Source organism: Leptopilina boulardi, unplaced genomic scaffold (genome assembly GCF_019393585.1).
Source record: "Leptopilina boulardi isolate dan_hultmark-lab unplaced genomic scaffold, ZJU_Lbou_2.1 LbouV2_55, whole genome shotgun sequence".
Lineage (NCBI taxonomy): Eukaryota > Metazoa > Arthropoda > Insecta > Hymenoptera > Figitidae > Leptopilina > Leptopilina boulardi.
The window spans coordinates 206,795-227,426 of NW_026138000.1; the positions used below are offsets into that span (position 1 = coordinate 206,795).

The 20,632-nt window shown below is 16.7% G+C and overlaps 3 protein-coding genes and 1 long non-coding RNA gene across 6 annotated transcripts; 2 read left to right on the top strand and 2 right to left on the bottom strand.

Moving 5' to 3' along the window:
- The first annotated feature begins 342 nt into the window (after window positions 1-342).
- LOC127290048 (cytochrome P450 4C1-like) lies at window positions 343-5,474 on the top strand. Of its 3 annotated transcripts, XM_051318424.1 has the most exons (11): window positions 343-447; window positions 514-672; window positions 1,466-1,578; window positions 2,384-2,474; window positions 2,776-2,961; window positions 3,274-3,346; window positions 3,448-3,574; window positions 3,688-3,834; window positions 4,010-4,247; window positions 4,813-4,992; window positions 5,274-5,474. In XM_051318424.1, exons 1-11 carry the CDS (start codon window positions 417-419, stop codon window positions 5,429-5,431), a joined length of 1,503 nt encoding a protein of 500 aa, XP_051174381.1. In that variant the 5' UTR covers window positions 343-416; the 3' UTR covers window positions 5,432-5,474. The 3 variants fall into 3 exon arrangements, with proteins under 3 accessions (XP_051174381.1, XP_051174382.1, XP_051174383.1); XM_051318425.1 differs by lacking the exon at window positions 3,688-3,834; XM_051318426.1 differs by lacking the exons at window positions 1,466-1,578; window positions 2,384-2,474.
- On the bottom strand, window positions 5,258-6,668 carry LOC127290051 (uncharacterized). Its single transcript, XR_007844246.1, has 4 exons — window positions 6,491-6,668; window positions 6,300-6,382; window positions 5,832-6,037; window positions 5,258-5,393 (listed from the first exon to the last, which is right to left on the bottom strand). It is a non-coding gene; the product is annotated as an uncharacterized LOC127290051 (long non-coding RNA).
- Window positions 6,669-7,470: 802 nt separating this feature from the next.
- On the bottom strand, window positions 7,471-9,824 carry LOC127290052 (coenzyme Q-binding protein COQ10 homolog B, mitochondrial). The gene is made up of 3 exons (XM_051318428.1): window positions 9,572-9,824; window positions 8,693-8,797; window positions 7,471-8,262 (listed from the first exon to the last, which is right to left on the bottom strand). Exons 1-3 carry the CDS (start codon window positions 9,598-9,600, stop codon window positions 7,818-7,820), a joined length of 579 nt encoding a protein of 192 aa, XP_051174385.1. The 5' UTR covers window positions 9,601-9,824; the 3' UTR covers window positions 7,471-7,817.
- A 235-nt stretch (window positions 9,825-10,059) lies between these two features.
- Window positions 10,060-20,579, top strand: LOC127290047 (succinate dehydrogenase [ubiquinone] iron-sulfur subunit, mitochondrial). Its single transcript, XM_051318423.1, has 7 exons — window positions 10,060-10,266; window positions 18,000-18,130; window positions 18,303-18,446; window positions 18,868-19,063; window positions 19,393-19,494; window positions 19,744-19,866; window positions 20,220-20,579. The coding sequence occupies exons 1-7, from the start codon at window positions 10,222-10,224 to the stop codon at window positions 20,319-20,321; spliced, it is 843 nt and encodes a 280-aa protein (XP_051174380.1). The 5' UTR covers window positions 10,060-10,221; the 3' UTR covers window positions 20,322-20,579.
- The last annotated feature ends 53 nt before the right edge of the window (window positions 20,580-20,632 follow it).

Here is a 20,632-nt window from a genome sequence, read left to right on the forward strand (position 1 = left end):
TATGTCAACTGTACTAATAGGGTCTTTCTACAATAGTGGAAATTTAGTCTTTTATATATATATTTTTTTATTATTTACGTTTATTTTTTTAACTAATATTATTATATAATTATTATAAACGGAAATTTTAAATAAATCGTATTTATGTTAATATTCGTATAATATTAATGGTAAAACGCTTAATTATTGGCGGGAATTTTGATTTTTTTTTTATTAGCAGGAATTTTTATTTTATTTACTTTATTTTTTAAAATATATTAAAGTAGAGGACTTCCCCTTTATTCGTGACTGAAATTTAAATTTCACTAATGGTGGGAGAATATAAAATGAAAATACGACCTTGTAATTCCTTCAGTTATAAACGTTATAAAAAGGATTCAGTATTAAACATAAAGTGTTGTTCAATTTTTCTAGATATGATTTTTCAAATTCTCATTCGTTTCGCCGGTAATAAAAATTAGTTAATTTTTTTTATTAAAAAATAAATTAATTCTTTTCTATTTTCTATTTTAGATATTTTTATTCTTATTGCAACGATTTTTTTAATTATTTATTCCATTTATTTATATCAACGAAAATGGATTCAATTATTGAGATTAGCTTTTAAATTACCAGGGCCGTATGCATTTCCGTTTATTGGAAATGGCCTCAATTTCGCCTGTAAAGCCGAAGGTATTGAATATAATAATTATAATTTTTTTCCTTTTATAATTTTGAAAAAAAAAAATATTATAAAATATTTTTTAAAAAATAATAGAAATTAAAATATACAATAACAATTTAATTATTTTATTTTTTTTAATGATTTTTTAACAAATAAAATCACTTATATCTTATAAGTGACGCACTTTGGAAAAATATGGGGTAAAAAATTACAGGTTATGTTTATGATCGTTTAATGAAAAAAAAATTTTTTTTATAATTAATATAAAATCAAAATCAATTTTTATTGAATATTTTAATTGATATAGGGCGAAAGAAACATTTATTTGAATTAAAGAAAAAATTTTTTTGAGAAGATAATTTTTTTTTTTGAATCAAAGATAATTTGTTTGAAACAAATAAATTTTCTTTGAATTAAAGAAAAATTTTTCAAAGTATTTCTTTGAATCAAAGAAATTTTTTTTCTGGGCGTGTAAGGAATAAAACTTGAACATTTGTATTAAAAATTGACCATTTTTATGCGTATTTTTGCTCCAAACAATCATAAACATAACCTATAATTTTTTTTTTTTTGCTTCTCAGGTCTCATTCTTTAGAGCGCGTCACATATATACAAAAATAATTTTTAATATTTTAAAACAATTTTAATGGAAATTACAGTAATTTAAAGTTGATAATTTTTTTTTGTCCAGGGCCGTATTATAATTTGGGGGGGCAAAAGGGCCCTTTCTTTGGAATTTTTCGAAATATTATTAATTTTTTTTTTCTGTTTTAATTTGAATAATTTTTTTTTTTTGTCTAGAATTATTAGAACGTGCAGTAAAAGTTGTTAAGCCTTATGTTAATTTAACACCTATGAGATTATGGCTCGGTCCAATGTTGTGTGTAATTATCTCAAAACCACGTGATCTTGAGGTAAAAATTTAAATTTTAAATTCTGTTTATTTTATTTTATTATTATTATTATTATTATTATTATTATTATTATATTTTTTGAAGATAAATAAAATAAAAAATTTAATAAAATTTATTTTATTTTTAAAATAAATTATTATAAAAAATTTTTAACTTTGAATATTTTTTTTTTTTATACAAAAATAATAATAACGGTTATATCGACGAAATCAAAAAATCAACTTCCTTTATGTAATTGGTTCAAATTTATTATTCCAAACTCGTTTTGATTCCTAACGAAATATATATATAAATATATATATATATATATAACTTTTATGTTGCCTTGCATGTACATAAGCAATTTTAAATTATATTTTATTATTTCGATTGCATTATTCTCTCACTTGCAAATTCCAAATGCATTTTTTCAATATATATATATATATATATATATATATATATATATATATATACAACACCATTTGAATAAAACAAAAATTTATTTCATCATTTAAAAAATAGAAATTAATTTTTTAAATTATTTTTTTAAATATTATTTTAATTAGAAAATTTTTATTATATAATAATAATAATAATAATAATAATAATAATAATAATAATAATAATAATAATAATAATAATATTATTATTATTATTATTATTATTATTATTATTATTATTATTATTATTATTATTATTATATTATAATTTATAATTTAATTCAAATAATTTTTAATTTTGTAAAAAAATATTTTTTTTTAGAGGCAAAAAAATGTAAAAATATTTTTTTTATAAAGTTGTATTAATTTTTTTTTTTTCATAGATAATTTTAAATAGTCAACAAGCAATTGAAAAGGGATTTTCTTATAAATTTTTGAAACCGTTTATTGGAGAAGGTCTTATCAGTGGTTCTGGTAAATTTTATATATATATATATATATATATATATATATATATATAATTAAAAATAAAATATTTAAATTATTTTTGAAAAATTGAATAAATAAATTTTTATTTTTAAAACTAATTATACTATAATAAATTATTAGACTAAAAAATTGGTTTTTATAAAAATTAATTATTAATTATAAAAAAGAAATTGTTTTAAACTACTCTTTTTTTTAAATTCAATTTTTTTTTTTATAATTGAAAAATTAAAAAATTTTAAATAAAGAAAAATTTTTTTTATTAAAAATAAATAAATAAATTTTCTAGGGCCAATATGGAAATCCCATCGTAAAATTGTTGCTCCAATATTGACACAAAAAATTCTTGATAAATTTTTAATTATTTTCGATCGTCACAGTCGAAATTTAATGAGAGAATTAAAATCACTGTCAAATGGCAGGGAAATTGATATTCTTGGACCAATAGAACTTTGTACCGCCAATATTGTTTGTGGTAATTAAAAAAAAAAATAAAATTGATATTTTTTTAAATTAAAATTTTTTGTTTTAATTTTTTTTTTTTAAATTATTTGTTTTAATTTTTGTTTCAAATAAAAAATTTTCTATCCTTTTTTTTTTTGAAATTTAATTCAAAAAAATTACAATATAAATTTCAAAAAATAAAATTATAGATAAGAAAAATTTGTAATTTATAAAATTTTAAAAATTCTTTATTTCATTTTTTTATAAGTTTTTTAAATTTTCGTAGGTATTTAATTTTTTTTTTTTCAATTATGAGAAAAATATTTTTTTTTCTTTTTTCTAGAAACTGTATTGGGATGTGATGATACTGAATCAATGCTCGATTCTACTAAGGAATTTTTACATCATTCAGCTGAGTGAGAAATTTTTTTTTTTATTTTCTTTAAAAAAATTATTATTTTTTTTTTTTTTAAATAGAATAAATTTTCTTTTTTTAATAAAAAAATTTTTTTTTTAGAATGTATCGAGTGGCTATCGATCGTGTAATGAAAATATGGCTCTATCCAGATTTTATTTACAAATTTACAGAAAATTATAAAATAAATTTGAAGGGACGAAAAATTCTTACCAATTTTGTTCAACAAGTAAATATTTATTTTTCGCATTTAATTTAATAGAAAAAAAATATATATAATACAAATTTAATAATTTAATGTTAATTTTATCAAAAAAAAAAAATATATATATATATTTTTAGTGCATAGAAAAAGTGAAAACAAGACGAAAATTAAATAAAGAAAATAAAAATTCAATTTTGGATCGAATTTTGGATATTTTGGAAAAATCGGACAATAAAATGAGCGAAGAAGAACTTAAAGATGAAATGATAACAATTTTTTTAGCGGTATTTATTTTATTTTTTATCTAAATTTTTTTTAAATAATAATATTTTAATTTTTAAAATAATAATTTTAATTTTTTTTTCTGTTTTTTTCAATTTTTTCAAAAAATGAAAAAAATTTCTTTTATTTTTTTTTTTTTTCAATAATACAAAACTAATATATTTTTCTATTTTTCAGTCTCAAGATACTTTGGCAGTAATATCGAGTTTTGCAATTTTAATGTTAGGAATACATGAGAAAATTCAAGACGATGCACGAATTGAAGTGATGAGAATTTTTGCTGATAATTCAAATTCAATGGATATAGAAAAACTTTCACAATTGAAATTTATTGAGAAAATTGTTAAAGAGACACTTCGACTTTTTCCCATTGCGCCAATAATGGCAAGAACAACAATTGGTGAAATAAAATTGGGTATACAAAAATGAAAAAAAAAAAAAATTATTTTAAAAATTATAAACAAAAAATTTGATATTAAAAAAAAATTTAACATTTATTAAATTTTTTTTTTTTTAATTAATTCAACAATTAATCACCTCATTAATTTAATTATCTAATTATAATTAAGATTGCATATTTAATAATATTATTTTTATTATTATAATTAAGATTGCATATTTAATAATGATAATAATTATTATTAATTTTGTAATTAAATAAATAATAGTAAACGATAAAATTTGATACCTATAAAAAATTATTAATTAAAAGATTTTTTTAAAAAAATAAAATAAATTATTAGTTAAAAATTAGAAATATTAATTAATTATTTTTTATATTAATTAAAATAGAAAATTCTATTTTCAAAAAAAGAGAGAAAATAAGTTTTTAATTTCTTTTAGCAGCTAAATTTTTGTAATTAATTAATTAATTAATTAATTAATTAAAATTAAAATTAAAATTAAAATTAATTAATTAATTAATTAAAAAAAAAGGAATTAAATTTTCTCTCTTTTCCATGGAATTTTTTTTTTTACAGATTCGTGTACAATACCAGAAAGTTGTCAAATAATTTTAATTCCATTCTTGACGCACAGAAATTCGGAATATTTTCATGAGCCGGAAAAATTCAATCCAGAAAGATTTGATCCTGCTGATGCTGTTGAGCGTCATCCTTATTCATTTATTCCATTTAGTGCTGGACCCATGGGATGCATTGGTTAGTATTAAAAAAAAAAAAATTTATTTCAGAAAAATAAATCATAATTAATATAATATTTTAATAATAATAATAATAATATTTTATTTAATAATAAAATTATATTTTACATTAGATATCAATATTTTGAAATTATTTATTCATTATATTTTTTTCTTTTCATTTTTTTTTTGATAAAAAATAAATTTTCCTAAATTCTTCTCCCATTTTATCGATAAAATTTGTTTTTAAAAAAATCTGCCGCTAATGATTTTTTTTCTGTTTCTTTTTTTATAATAAAGGTCAACGATTCGCTATGATGAGTTTAAAAACAATAATTGCAAATTTTCTTCGAAATTATAAAATCACCTCACAAGTTCAATTAAAGGAAATTCAACTGAAAACTGATATTTCCATTCGTTCTAAAAATGGTTACAAAGTTTCGTTAAAATTAATTTAACAAAAGTGATAAATAAATTACTTTAAAATTAATTAATTAATACCACAAGTAATTAATTGTAAATTAATTGTAAATTAATTAATTTACTAAATTAATTGTAAATTAATTAACTAAATTAATTATTAATTAATTAATTAACTAAATTAATTGCAAATTATTTAATTAACTAAATTAATTGCAAATTATTTAATTAACTAAATTAATTGAAAATTAATTAATTTACTAAATTAATTGTAAATTAATTATCCATAAAAAAATTTTAATAAAAAAAATGTATTATGTATTAAAATTCAAATGTAATATATATTTAGAAAAAAAAAATTGAATTTTAAGATCTACAATAAAATTTTATATTATATATAATAATTGAAAAAGTTTTTTATTTTTTTAAATTACATACCCTTAATTTCAATCTCCAATTTTTAAAATATCACAACATCCAAATAATTCCCTATATTGTTGACTTATTGAAAATGACAAAAAATAGGATAGCAAAAAATGTAAATATAAAAGTAATGCAGTCACTTTGCTTATTGATAGTAAAAATTGATTATCATTTTTTTTCACTATTTGCAGTGATACATTTTCACTTAATATTAATTTATTCTGAAACAATATTTTTTTTTTTTGAATTTATAATTTTTTTTTTTTTTTTTGTTAATTATTACAATAGGTTCGCTTATGTAATAAGAAAAAATTTGCTTTTAGTTATTAAAACCTAAGTAATAAAATATAGTAAAAAATTTTCAAAAATTTTTTTACCAAAAAAAAATATTAGTTTATTAAATTAAGAAAAAAAAATTTTTATTTTTTAAATAATTATTATTATTGTAGGTAGATAATTTTCTTATTTTAAAATTTTACATACCTTTTCACTATTATCGTCAGAATGAATTAATTTTTCCTTCTTTTCATAAGAATTAATTACATTTTTTTTGTTGAAATTCTGTACTTGAATTGAATAAATAATTAGATAATTATAAATTCAATAAATAATTAGGTAATTAAAAATTCAAAAATTAATTACTAATTAATATTTTATTTACTTAATAAAATTACCCATGACTTTTGATTTTATTCGATCAATAAATTTTTTCGTCAATTTATTTTTTGGTCTTGTCATTAATCTTTTTTCAAAATATTTGTTTCCATAAAAAATCTTTGAAAAATAAAAATTTTTTCTTACGAAGCAAAATATTTTTTTAAAATTAATTTTCTACTAATAAATAAACAAAAATTTATTTCAATGAAATAATATTTTCGTTAATAAATAAATATTTTCTAATGTTAGGAAAATAAAATAAAAACAAATAATATAAATAAATAAATAAATAAATTATTGTAATAATAAAAATTTCAAAAATTAATTATTACTAATAATTTTTTTGTTTACCCTTTTTTTATGTTTTCCTCTTGTTTTCTTTATATTTTTAAAAAAATCACAAATATTTTGCGTTAATTTATTTTCATTAATATTGAAAATTGAGGAATTTTTTTTAAATTCTTTTCGACTTATTTTTAGATAATTATTTTTTTCTCCTCTCTTTGCTGTATACAATAAGAACAAAAAATTACTTTTATTTCCTATTAATTCTAATTAATAAATAAATAAATTTTAAAAAATTAATTTTTTAAAATAAATTTAAACTAAAAAAAATTCATTGAATTTAAAAAATATATTTATTAACAAAAATATTATAATTTGTTTAGATATTTAATTATTTAATTACTTTCTTTTTTTACCTTTAAATCGTAATTCTTTAGAATCATTTAAATTAGAAACATGAAAAAATAACGTTAATTGTCGAATCATAATTGCAAAATAAATTTTTTTTTAATAAAATAAAAACTAGAAAAATTAAAAAAATAAAACTCCACGTATTTTTGACGTGAAAATTAATCAGGAGATTGTCATTTTTTTTCTGATTTTGTTATTTTTTTTTCATATCTTGAAGATTTGTAGTTGTAAAATAAATAAATATGAAAATTATTTCTAAATTAATTTCATCGTCAATTAATTATTATTAATTAATAAAATATATTTATTAAATTATTTATTTATTTATAAACTTCTTTTTTTTTGTGCGTGTCAATAATAGTGTTAAACAGTCATTCATTTCTCTTTTAAAATTAATTAACAATTATTTACAAATTTCACTAAAAAAAAAAAAAAATCCATCGAAAAATTATTTTAATATTCTATTTTCATGAAAAAAAAAAAAATTAAATATGTTCAAAAATCAATTTTAAAAAAATCCACATTTAAATACTATTTTAAAATATCAAATTTTCCAAAGAAGAAAATTTAAAGAAAATTTTTTTAAAAAAATTGTCATAAAATTAAAAAAAAAAAAAAACAAAAAAAAAAGTAATTTTTTCTACAAAATCACCGTTCAAGACGAACAGTTTTAATGCAAGGTCGTCCATAACGTTTTTTTGCCTCTTGAACAAATGCATTTTCCATTTGTCGTACAATTTCATTGAAAAATAAATTCGCCACATGCGAATAGAATATTGAACGAAATTCAAATGATATTGAAATATCAACGAGGCATGTTTGTGAATTATTTTTTAAACCAGGACTAAATATCCATAATGTATTTAAATGATCAAATAATTTGCCATCAGTACATTCGGCTTTAACTAAACGTGAATGAATTGTTGTTACTTTTGATAAATAACTTTCATTAATTGGCGGAAAACCAATAACAAGTTTTGCCTTTTTATAATCCTTTGTTTTTTCAATTATTGTTGACATTTTACAAAATGGTACAAAATTTTTATAATTCTCCACATCGGCAACAACATTATACATTTGTTCCATTGAAAATCTGTGAAAGAAAGATTTTTTCTTTTTTCTTTTTAGTTTTTTTTTTTTTTTTTTTTTTTTTAAATATTTTTAATTAAAAAAGAAATTTTTTTTTTCTTTTTAGAAAAATTAATAAATAAATATTACAAATATTAAAAGGAAAATTCAATTATAATTATTATAATTAATTAATTAATTTACAAACAGTAAATTAAGAAAATAAATTAATTAACAAATTTACAAAAAGTAAATTAAGTAAATAAATAAATTAATTAATTTACAAAAAGTAAATTAAGTAAATAAATTATTTAATTAATTTACAAAAAGTAAATCAATAAATTCCTTAATTAATTAATAAATTTACAAAAAGTAAATTAAGTAATTTATTTACAAAATAAATTAATTAATTTATTTACAAAAAGTAAATTAATAAATTAATTAATTTTCCTCACCCAATTAATTTTCGACTTTCGTATTCTTTCGTTCTGCTTTTATCAAAAGTCGATATTTGTCGAATGTTTCCAATTCCCGTTATTTGTTTAATTGTAAAAAAATATCTATTAACAAATAAAAAAACAAATTAGTTTCTAAATTTTCAATTAATTATTTATTTCAGTTCATTAAAAATTAAGAATTTTAATTAAAAGTAAAAATTAAAAATTAAATCTCAATTAAAAGTAAAAAATTAAAAATTAAACTCTAATTAAAAGTAAAAATTAAATATTAAATTCTAATTAGAAGTAAAAAATTAAAAATTAAATTCTAATTAAAAGTAAAAATTAAAAATTAAATTCTAATTAGAAGTAAAAAGTTAAAAATTAAATTTCAATTAAAAGTAAAAATTAAAAATTAAATTCTAATTAATAGTAAAAATTAAAAAATTAAATTTCAATTAAAAGTAAAAAATAAAAAATTAAATTCTAATTAAAAGTAAAAAATAAAAATTAAATCTTAATTAAAATTAAAAATTAAATTTTAATTAAAAGTAAAAATAAAAATTAAATTTTAATTTACTATTAATAAATTAATTTTTGTTAATTCATTTAAAACACTAAATAAATAAAAATAAACGACGCGAACCTAACCTTACTTTTGAAATATAAACGAAATTAAAAATTAAATTTCAATTAAAAGTAAAAATTAAATTTTAATTAAAAATAGAAATAAAAATTAAATTTTAATTAAAAATAGAAATAAAAATTAAATTTTAATTAAATATATAAAAATAAACGACGAACCTAACCTCACTTTTGAAACGAACGAAATTTAAAAAAAAAACAAAAACAAAAGAAAATTACTTACATAATAATGTGATTTTTGTTAAAACTTACCTGTACGTTCTAATTATCATCTTTAACATCTATTTTTGACAAAACACATTTTCTAAAAACTAAAAATCTATATTTTAAAAACTCGCGATCAAATTGTGATTAGCAGACGATTTTTGAAAATTTTTCTTTCCCACGCAATTTTCAATTAAATTAATAAAAAGAAAAACTATCAATAATTCTCCCCACTTGTTAATTTTTAACAATTATACATTAAAATAATTTTGTTGACTGATTTCGAAAACACAAATCTATAAATTTTAAAGGTTATGTAATTTCGAGCTGTCAAAAAACAAATTTTTTTTTATTTTTAACAAATAAAAATGATTATTTTTAATGTCATTTACATTTTTATACAAAAGAGAATTTATTATATTTTTCTATGAAAAAAAATATCGTTTTTTTTCAAAATATATGAATAACAATTTTTGGGTATTTAAATTTTCCCGCCACTTGTGACGAATTGCTGTTTTCGATTAATCGAATCAGCTGATTCGAGGTTGTTCTCTGTTGGCGAGCTAAAAAAAACGAAGTCGTGAAACAATTTCAGATTTTCAACAAAATTTTTAATTCATTATATAATATTAAAAATAGAATATAATTCTTTTTTTCTTTCTTCTTGAAAAAAAAGTGGGATTATTGTACAGTTAAAAATGGCAAATATTGTCCCGCAAACGTGTCGAAATGCATTTAAACAAGTGAGTATTTCAAGTGAAATGTCAACAATATTAGATTAATTTTTTGGGTTTTTTTTTTTTTTTTATTATTGCAAAAATGTTAATTGTTTTCAAATTTTCAAAATGGCTGACAAAATTGACGTTTTTTTTTTATTATTGTTTTTCAAATTCTCATGTTTTTTTTTTTTGTAAAATACATTTTGTTTTCTGTTCGTAAATAATTATTTGTAAAAAAATTAAAATGTTTTTTTTGTGTTATTTATTTGTTCTTTATTTTTTTTATATATATATATATATTTTTAATGTTAAAAATTAAATAATGAATAATTTTATTTCTCGGTTTCGTAATTTTGTGCAATTTTAAATATATATATATATGTAAATATTCGCAAAATTTTATCATGTGATTATTATTTTTGTTTTTAGTTTCTTTTTTACTTTGACTTTTTTTTTCCTTATATTTAATTTTCTTTTTCGTTTTTTTTTTATTTTTATTTTAATTTTAATTATTTGTTTAATTTATTTTCTCTATTGTGTAATTTTACAAAGTTTTATAATATTTTTCATTCCCGAAAGCTTAAAAAATAAATAAATAATTTGTTTATAATTAATTATATTATTATTAATAAATAATAATAATATTGTTAAAATAAAAATTATAATTATATTTATTTAAAGAGCAAATTACCTTTAATTATAATATTATTATTAATAATTATTATTTTATAATTATAATTATTATTAACTAGCAAAATTAAACGCGCGCCAAATTGAGTATTTAATTGTTTGTTATAAAGAAATTAAAGATTAATATTATCAATTATAATTTAATTTTTTAGAATATTATTACATATTAAATAATAATAATGAAAATTATATATGTTTACAGGCCTCGGATTATACGACTTTTTCCGACTTTTTTTTTCCAAAAATACAACTTTTATCGACTTATTTTAATAAAATGCGACATTTTTTTTTTACATTTAAAAAAAAAATGTAAATAAAATACATTTTTTTTTAGTATAAAATGTAGATCTTCTTCAGATCTTCTTCAATTCAATTATTTAACAAATTTTCAACTAAAATGATTCTTCACTAAATTAATTATTTTTAATAATTTTAATGAAATACATCACAAATTCAAATTATATCAAAATTATTTTTCAATTAAAATTTTTATGAAATTTAACAATTGTTTATAATTTAAAACAAAAAAAAAATCACAATAAAATTGAATTATTTTTTGAAAAATTTCAATTCAAAATAAACTAAAATTCAATTTTAATTAAAATTCAATTATTTTAAAAATTTTCAATTCAAAATCAACTAAAATTCAATTATTTTCCAAAATTTCAATTGAAAATGAACTAAAATTCAATTATTTTAAAAATTTTCAATTCAAAATCAACTAAAATTCAATTATTTTCCAAAAATTTCAATTGAAATTCAATTATTTTCCAAAATTTGCAATTTAAAATCAACTAAAATTCAATTATTTTAAATATTTTCAATCCAAAATCAAGTAAAATTCAATTACTTTCCAAAGTTTCAATTTAATATTAATTAAAATTCAATTATTGTCCAAAATTTCAATTCAAAATCAATTAAAATTCAATTATTTTCCAAAAATTTCAATTGAAAATGAACTAAAATTCAATTATTTTAAAAATTTTCAATTCAAAATCAACTAAAATTCAATTATTTTCCAAAAATTTCAATTGAAATTCAATTATTTTCCAAAATTTGCAATTTAAAATCAACTAAAATTCAATTATTTTAAATATTTTCAATTCAAAATCAACTAAAATTCAATTATTTTCCAAAATTTCAATTGAAAATGAACTAAAATTCAATTATTTTAAAAATTTTCAATTCAAAATCAACTAAAATTCAATTATTTTCCAAAATTTCAATTGAAAATGAACTAAAATTCAATTATTTTAAATATTTTCAATTCAAAATCAACTAAAATTCAATTATTTTCCAAAATTTCAATTGAAAATGAACTAAAATTCAATTATTTTAAAAATTTTCAATTCAAAATCAACTAAAATTCAATTATTTTCCAAAAATTTCAATTGAAATTCAATTATTTTCCAAAATTTGCAATTTAAAATCAACTAAAATTCAATTATTTTAAATATTTTCAATCCAAAATCAAGTAAAATTCAATTACTTTCCAAAGTTTTAATTTAATATTAATTAAAATTCAATTATTGTCCAAAATTTCAATTCAAAATCAATTAAAATTCAATTATTTTCCAAAAATTTCAATTGAAATTCAATTATTTTCCAAAATTTGCAATTTAAAATCAACTAAAATTCAATTATTTTAAATATTTTCAATCCAAAATCAAGTAAAATTCAATTACTTTCCAAAGTTTCAATTTAATATTAATTAAAATTCAATTATTGTCCAAAATTTCAATTCAAAATCAATTAAAATTCAATTATTTTCCAAAAATTTCAATTGAAAATGAACTAAAATTCAATTATTTTAAAAATTTTCAATTCAAAATCAACTAAAATTCAATTATTTTCCAAAAATTTCAATTGAAATTCAATTATTTTCCAAAATTTGCAATTTAAAATCAACTAAAATTCAATTATTTTAAATATTTTCAATTCAAAATCAACTAAAATTCAATTATTTTCCAAAATTTCAATTGAAAATGAACTAAAATTCAATTATTTCAAATATTTTCAATTCAAAATCAACTAAAATTCAATTATTTTCCAAAATTTCAATTGAAAATGAACTAAAATTCAATTATTTTAAAAATTTTCAATTCAAAATCAACTAAAATTCAATTATTTTCCAAAAATTTCAATTGAAATTCAATTATTTTCCAAAATTTGCAATTTAAAATCAACTAAAATTCAATTATTTTAAATATTTTCAATTCAAAATCAACTAAAATTCAATTATTTTCCAAAATTTCAATTGAAAATGAACTAAAATTCAATTATTTTAAAAATTTTCAATTCAAAATCAACTAAAATTCAATTATTTTCCAAAATTTCAATTGAAAATGAACTAAAATTCAATTATTTTAAATATTTTCAATTCAAAATCAACTAAAATTCAATTATTTTCCAAAAATTTCAATTGAAATTCAATTATTTTCCAAAATTTGCAATTTAAAATCAACTAAAATTCAATTATTTTAAATATTTTCAATTCAAAATCAACTAAAATTCAATTATTTTCCAAAATTTCAATTGAAAATGAACTAAAATTCAATTATTTTAAAAATTTTCAATTCAAAATCAACTAAAATTCAATTATTTTCCAAAAATTTCAATTGAAATTCAATTATTTTCCAAAATTTGCAATTTAAAATCTACTAAAATTCAATTATTTTAAATATTTTCAATTCAAAATCAACTAAAATTCAATTATTTTCCAAAATTTCAATTGAAAATGAACTAAAATTCAATTATTTTAAAAATTTTCAATTCAAAATCAACTAAAATTCAATTATTTTCCAAAATTTCAATTGAAAATGAACTAAAATTCAATTATTTTAAATATTTTCAATTCAAAATCAACTAAAATTCAATTATTTTCCAAAAATTTCAATTGAAATTCAATTATTTTCCAAAATTTGCAATTTAAAATCAACTAAAATTCAATTATTTTAAATATTTTCAATTCAAAATCAACTAAAATTCAATTATTTTCCAAAATTTCAATTGAAAATGAACTAAAATTCAATTATTTTAAAAATTTTCAATTCAAAATCAACTAAAATTCAATTATTTTCCAAAAATTTCAATTGAAATTCAATTATTTTCCAAAATTTGCAATTTAAAATCAACTAAAATTCAATTATTTTAAATATTTTCAATCCAAAATCAAGTAAAATTCAATTACTTTCCAAAGTTTCAATTTAATATTAATTAAAATTCAATTATTTTCCAAAATTTCAATTGAAAATGAACTAAAATTCAATTATTTTAAATATTTTCAATTCAAAATCAACTAAAATTCAATTATTTTCCAAAATTTCAATTGAAAATGAACTAAAATTCAATTATTTTAAAAATTTTCAATTCAAAATCAACTAAAATTCAATTATTTTCCAAAAATTTCAATTGAAATTCAATTATTTTCCAAAATTTGCAATTTAAAATCAACTAAAATTCAATTATTTTAAATATTTTCAATTCAAAATCAACTAAAATTCAATTATTTTCCAAAATTTCAATTGAAAATGAACTAAAATTCAATTATTTTAAATATTTTCAATTCAAAATCAACTAAAATTCAATTATTTTCCAAAATTTCAATTGAAAATGAACTAAAATTCAATTATTTTAAAAATTTTCAATTCAAAATCAACTAAAATTCAATTATTTTCCAAAAATTTCAATTGAAATTCAATTATTTTCCAAAATTTGCAATTTAAAATCAACTAAAATTCAATTATTTTAAATATTTTCAATTCAAAATCAACTAAAATTCAATTATTTTCCAAAATTTCAATTGAAAATGAACTAAAATTCAATTATTTTAAAAATTTTCAATTCAAAATCAACTAAAATTCAATTATTTTCCAAAATTTCAATTGAAAATGAACTAAAATTCAATTATTTTAAATATTTTCAATTCAAAATCAACTAAAATTCAATTATTTTCCAAAAATTTCAATTGAAATTCAATTATTTTCCAAAATTTGCAATTTAAAATCAACTAAAATTCAATTATTTTAAATATTTTCAATTCAAAATCAACTAAAATTCAATTATTTTCCAAAATTTCAATTGAAAATGAACTAAAATTCAATTATTTTAAAAATTTTCAATTCAAAATCAACTAAAATTCAATTATTTTCCAAAAATTTCAATTGAAATTCAATTATTTTCCAAAATTTGCAATTTAAAATCAACTAAAATTCAATTATTTTAAATATTTTCAATTCAAAATCAACTAAAATTCAATTATTTTCCAAAATTTCAATTGAAAATGAACTAAAATTCAATTATTTTAAAAATTTTCAATTCAAAATCAACTAAAATTCAATTATTTTCCAAAATTTCAATTGAAAATGAACTAAAATTCAATTATTTTAAATATTTTCAATTCAAAATCAACTAAAATTCAATTATTTTCCAAAAATTTCAATTGAAATTCAATTATTTTCCAAAATTTGCAATTTAAAATCAACTAAAATTCAATTATTTTAAATATTTTCAATTCAAAATCAACTAAAATTCAATTATTTTCCAAAATTTCAATTGAAAATGAACTAAAATTCAATTATTTTAAACATTTTCAATTCAAAATCAACTAAAATTCAATTATTTTCCAAAAATTTCAATTGAAATTCAATTATTTTCCAAAATTTGCAATTTAAAATCAACTAAAATTCAATTATTTTAAATATTTTCAATCCAAAATCAAGTAAAATTCAATTACTTTCCAAAGTTTCAATTTAATATTAATTAAAATTCAATTATTGTCCAAAATTTCAATTCAAAATCAATTAAAATTCAATTATTTTCCAAAAATTTCAATTGAAAATGAACTAAAATTCAATTATTTTAAAAATTTTCAATTCAAAATCAACTAAAATTCAATTATTTTCCAAAAATTTCAATTGAAATTCAATTATTTTCCAAAATTTGCAATTTAAAATCAACTAAAATTCAATTATTTTAAATATTTTCAATTCAAAATCAACTAAAATTCAATTATTTTCCAAAATTTCAATTGAAAATGAACTAAAATTCAATTATTTTAAAAATTTTCAATTCAAAATCAACTAAAATTCAATTATTTTCCAAAATTTCAATTGAAAATGAACTAAAATTCAATTATTTTAAATATTTTCAATTCAAAATCAACTAAAATTCAATTATTTTCCAAAAATTTCAATTGAAATTCAATTATTTTCCAAAATTTGCAATTTAAAATCAACTAAAATTCAATTATTTTAAATATTTTCAATTCAAAATCAACTAAAATTCAATTATTTTCCAAAATTTCAATTGAAAATGAACTAAAATTCAATTATTTTAAAAATTTTCAATTCAAAATCAACTAAAATTCAATTATTTTCCAAAATTTCAATTGAAAATGAACTAAAATTCAATTATTTTAAATATTTTCAATTCAAAATCAACTAAAATTCAATTATTTTCCAAAATTTCAATTGAAAATGAACTAAAATTCAATTATTTTAAAAATTTTCAATTCAAAATCAACTAAAATTCAATTATTTTCCAAAAATTTCAATTGAAATTCAATTATTTTCCAAAATTTGCAATTTAAAATCAACTAAAATTCAATTATTTTAAATATTTTCAATCCAAAATCAAGTAAAATTCAATTACTTTCCAAAGTTTCAATTTAATATTAATTAAAATTCAATTATTTTCCAAAATTTGCAATTTAAAATCAACTAAAATTCAATTATTTTAAATATTTTCAATCCAAAATCAAGTAAAATTCAATTACTTTCCAAAGTTTCCATTTAATATTAATTAAAATTCAATTATTGTCCAAAATTTCAATTCAAAATCAATTAAAATTCAATTATTTTGAAAAATTTTAATTGAAATTTTAAAATTTCTATTCAAAATTAATTATCCAAATTTTCAATCAATTAAATTATTATCCAAAATTTCAATTAAAATTCAATTATTTCCCAAAAATTTTGCATTTAAAATAAACTGAAATTCAATTATTTTCCAAATTTAAAATCAAATAAAATTTCATTATTCTCAAAAAATTTGAATTCAAAATTAATTGAATTTTCAATAATTTGAATTTAAAAGCATCTAAAATTTAATTATTTCTAAAATTTTCCATCGAAATTTTTTTTTTTTTGAAATTTAATAATTTCAATTATAACTCTTAAGGAAATTCAATTATTTTTAACTATTTTAATAATATTCTTTGAAAATTCAACTATCTAAAAAGCATTTTTCAATTAAAAATGATTTTCAAATTATTGTATTTTTTCCGCATTTTCTAATAAATTTTTAGTGAAATCATCAAAAAATTTTAATTACAAAACACTTAAAGTTTCAATTAATTTCAAAAATCTCAATTTTAAATCTTTGAAAATTCAATTAAATTTAAAAAATCTTTTTCCAAAAATTGTTTGATAAATTATTTTTAGTTCTGTAAAATTTAATAATTGTTTGAAAATTAATAATATCTTTTGAAATTTAATTATTTCTAAAAAATTTCAACTTAAACCCTTCGAAAAGGATTATTATTAAAAAAAAAAAATTTTTTTATTCAACAATCTGTAAAATATTTTTGTTAAATTGAAAAACAAATCCACTTTTTTTTTGGAATATAAATCGACTAAAAGGACTTTTTTGTGTCTTTAAGTTGATTCGAGGCCTGTGTTTTTATAATTAATATTTCAATAGGTATTCGTTGGCCTCTGGTACCTTAAAAATAAATTTTGAAAAATAAATTTTTTTCAAATTACTATCTTGTACGAAATTTCCTGGCGCATCTTTTTTCTCATCATAAATTTTTTGTAATTGTATACAATTTTTGAATGAATATACAACTTTAAAAAAAATTTCGTTGGTAAACGTTATGTACTTCAGCTTTGTGAATTGAATTTTTGAATTGTAATTATTATTAAAAAAAAATATATATATAATATTTGTTTAGAAAATATATGTAAAAAAAGAAGAGAAAAAAAAAAGATTTGCAAAAAATTTTTATAGGAAAATAAATTATTATTTTTGAAAATTTAATTTTGTTTAATTTAAAAAAAATTAAGGTTCGAGCATTGCACGTGTCAGCGGGACAAAGTGGAGAAGCAAGATTAAAAACATTTTCTATTTATCGATGGAATCCTGATAAACCAGATGAAAAACCTTACATGAAGGAGTATAAGGTTGATTTAAACACGTATGTTTTTTTTTTTTTAATTTTCAAATTTAAAAATTAAAAATTATTTTTAAAAAATTTTTTAAATAAAATTATTTTTTTTTCGTTGTTTTATTTAAAAAAATTTTAAATTAGATTTAAAAAAAAGGTAAATAAAAGTAAAAAAAAATGGTTTTTCTTCAAATTTTCATAGATGCGGTCCCATGGTTTTGGATGCATTAATTAAAATAAAAAATGAAATCGATCCAACTTTAACATTTCGTCGATCGTGTCGCGAGGGAATTTGTGGATCTTGCGCCATGAATATTGGAGGATCAAATACTCTCGCTTGCATTAGGTTTGAGAAAATAATTTCTATTTAAAAAAAAAAAAAAAAAATTGAAAAAGTATATTAATTATTGTCAATAATTTAGATTTTTATTTAATTGAAAAAAATTCAATTATTGTCAGTAATTTACAAATTTTTATTTAATTAAAAAAAAAAAAAAATAATAATTGAATTACTGTCAGTAATTTCTATTTTTATTTAATTTTAAAAAAATGGAATTATTGGCAGTAAACATTTTTATTTAATTAAAAAAAAGTTGAATTATTGGCAGTAACTTACATTTTTATTTAATTAAAAAAAAAATGGAATTATTGACAGTAATTTACATTTTTATTTAATTTTTTTAAAAAATGGAATTATTGGCAGTAATTTACATTTTTATAAAAATTAAAAAAAAAGAAAAGAAAATTTATTTTCCCAATTTTTACAGCAAAATTGACTCAAATTTGAGTAGTGCTAGTAAAATTTATCCATTGCCGCACATGTATATTGTTAAGGATTTAGTGCCGGATATGACGAATTTTTATAATCAATATCAAAGTATTGAACCATGGCTTCAACGTTCAGATGCAAAGAAAGAAGCAACTCAACAATATCTTCAAAGTACTGAAGATCGTCAAAAATTGGTTAGTATTATTTTCATAGGACTTCAAAAATTAAAAAAAAAAAAAAAAAAAAAGAAAAAAAAACCAAAATTATAAATTAAATAAAATAAAATAATAATAAATATAATTTATTAACAAATAAATAATAAAATATTTATTAACTAATTAAATTTATTAAAAATTATTAATAAATTAAAAATACTTTATTAAAAATAAAAAAAATCGACTTTTCTTGTAAATGTAAATATACTTTTGCTCACTAAAGTCGATCCAAGGGCTTTTAATTAATAAAATAAAATTGAAGGGAAAAAATAATTATTAAAAGAATCCTTTTTTTTTTAATCTTTCAGGATGGATTGTACGAATGCATTTTGTGTGCATGTTGCAGTACCTCCTGTCCATCTTATTGGTGGAATGGAGATAAATATCTTGGTCCTGCCGTTCTTATGCAGGTAATTTAAAAAAAAAAAAAATTCATTAAGAAAATGCAGACCTCCAGCAAAAAAAAATAATAAAAATTTAATATTATTTTTTGAAAGAAAAAAAAACTCAATTTTCATGAAAAAAAATTTTAAACCTAAATTTATTTGTTTATACAATTTGTATAGGATAAAAATCACAAGAAATAGATTTTTTTCTCATCTTGGAAAAGTATTTAAAAAATATTTATCATTTTTTTTTTTTTTTTTTTTTTTTTAAAGGCATACAGATGGATTATCGATTCTCGTGACACACAATCCGATAAACGTTTGGAAAAATTAAGGGATCCATTTTCTGTTTTTCGATGTCATACAATTATGAATTGCACGCGAACTTGTCCAAAGGTAAATATAATTATTGATTCCAATTAATTTTATTTATTACATTAATATTAATATTTCAAATTAATAAAATACGATCTAAAGAAAACAAAAAAATTTATTTTCAAACACTAGCAATTTTCAATAAATTCAAAAAAAATTAAGTCGAAAACAAAAATTTTAACATTAAAATATATATTAAATACTAATAATAATTAAATATTAATTTTTTTTAATTAATTAATTATTTATTCATTAAAGAAAATTTAGATTTTTAGAACATAATCATTCGTTCTAAAAAAAATTGATAACAGTTTATAAAAAAAAAAAATAATAATTATCGTAAATATGAAAAAAAACAAAATTAAAATTTTCAGGGCTTAAATCCCGGAAAAGCAATTGCGGAGATAAAAAAATTGTTGGGTAACGTTATTCAAAAACCAGCGCCAGGTCTCAATACAACGGCTCTTCAAAGTTAAATTTTAAAAAAGAAAACCGAAAAATAGTAATTGTTTTTTGTAATTTCCATAAATAATCAAATAATTAAATGAAATTTTCTTTTTTTCAAAGTCATTTTTGTTATATTATTTGATGACTTGTAATTTCTATTTATATCAATATTATATAATGAAAAAGAAAAACAAAAACTGAAATATTTCAATTTATATATAATAATAATTAGTATTAGATTGTAAATGATGTATTGTTAAAAATACAATTGAAATGCAAAAATTGTTTATATATTCGTTTATTTAGTACGAAATTTTCAATAATAATAATAATATTAACA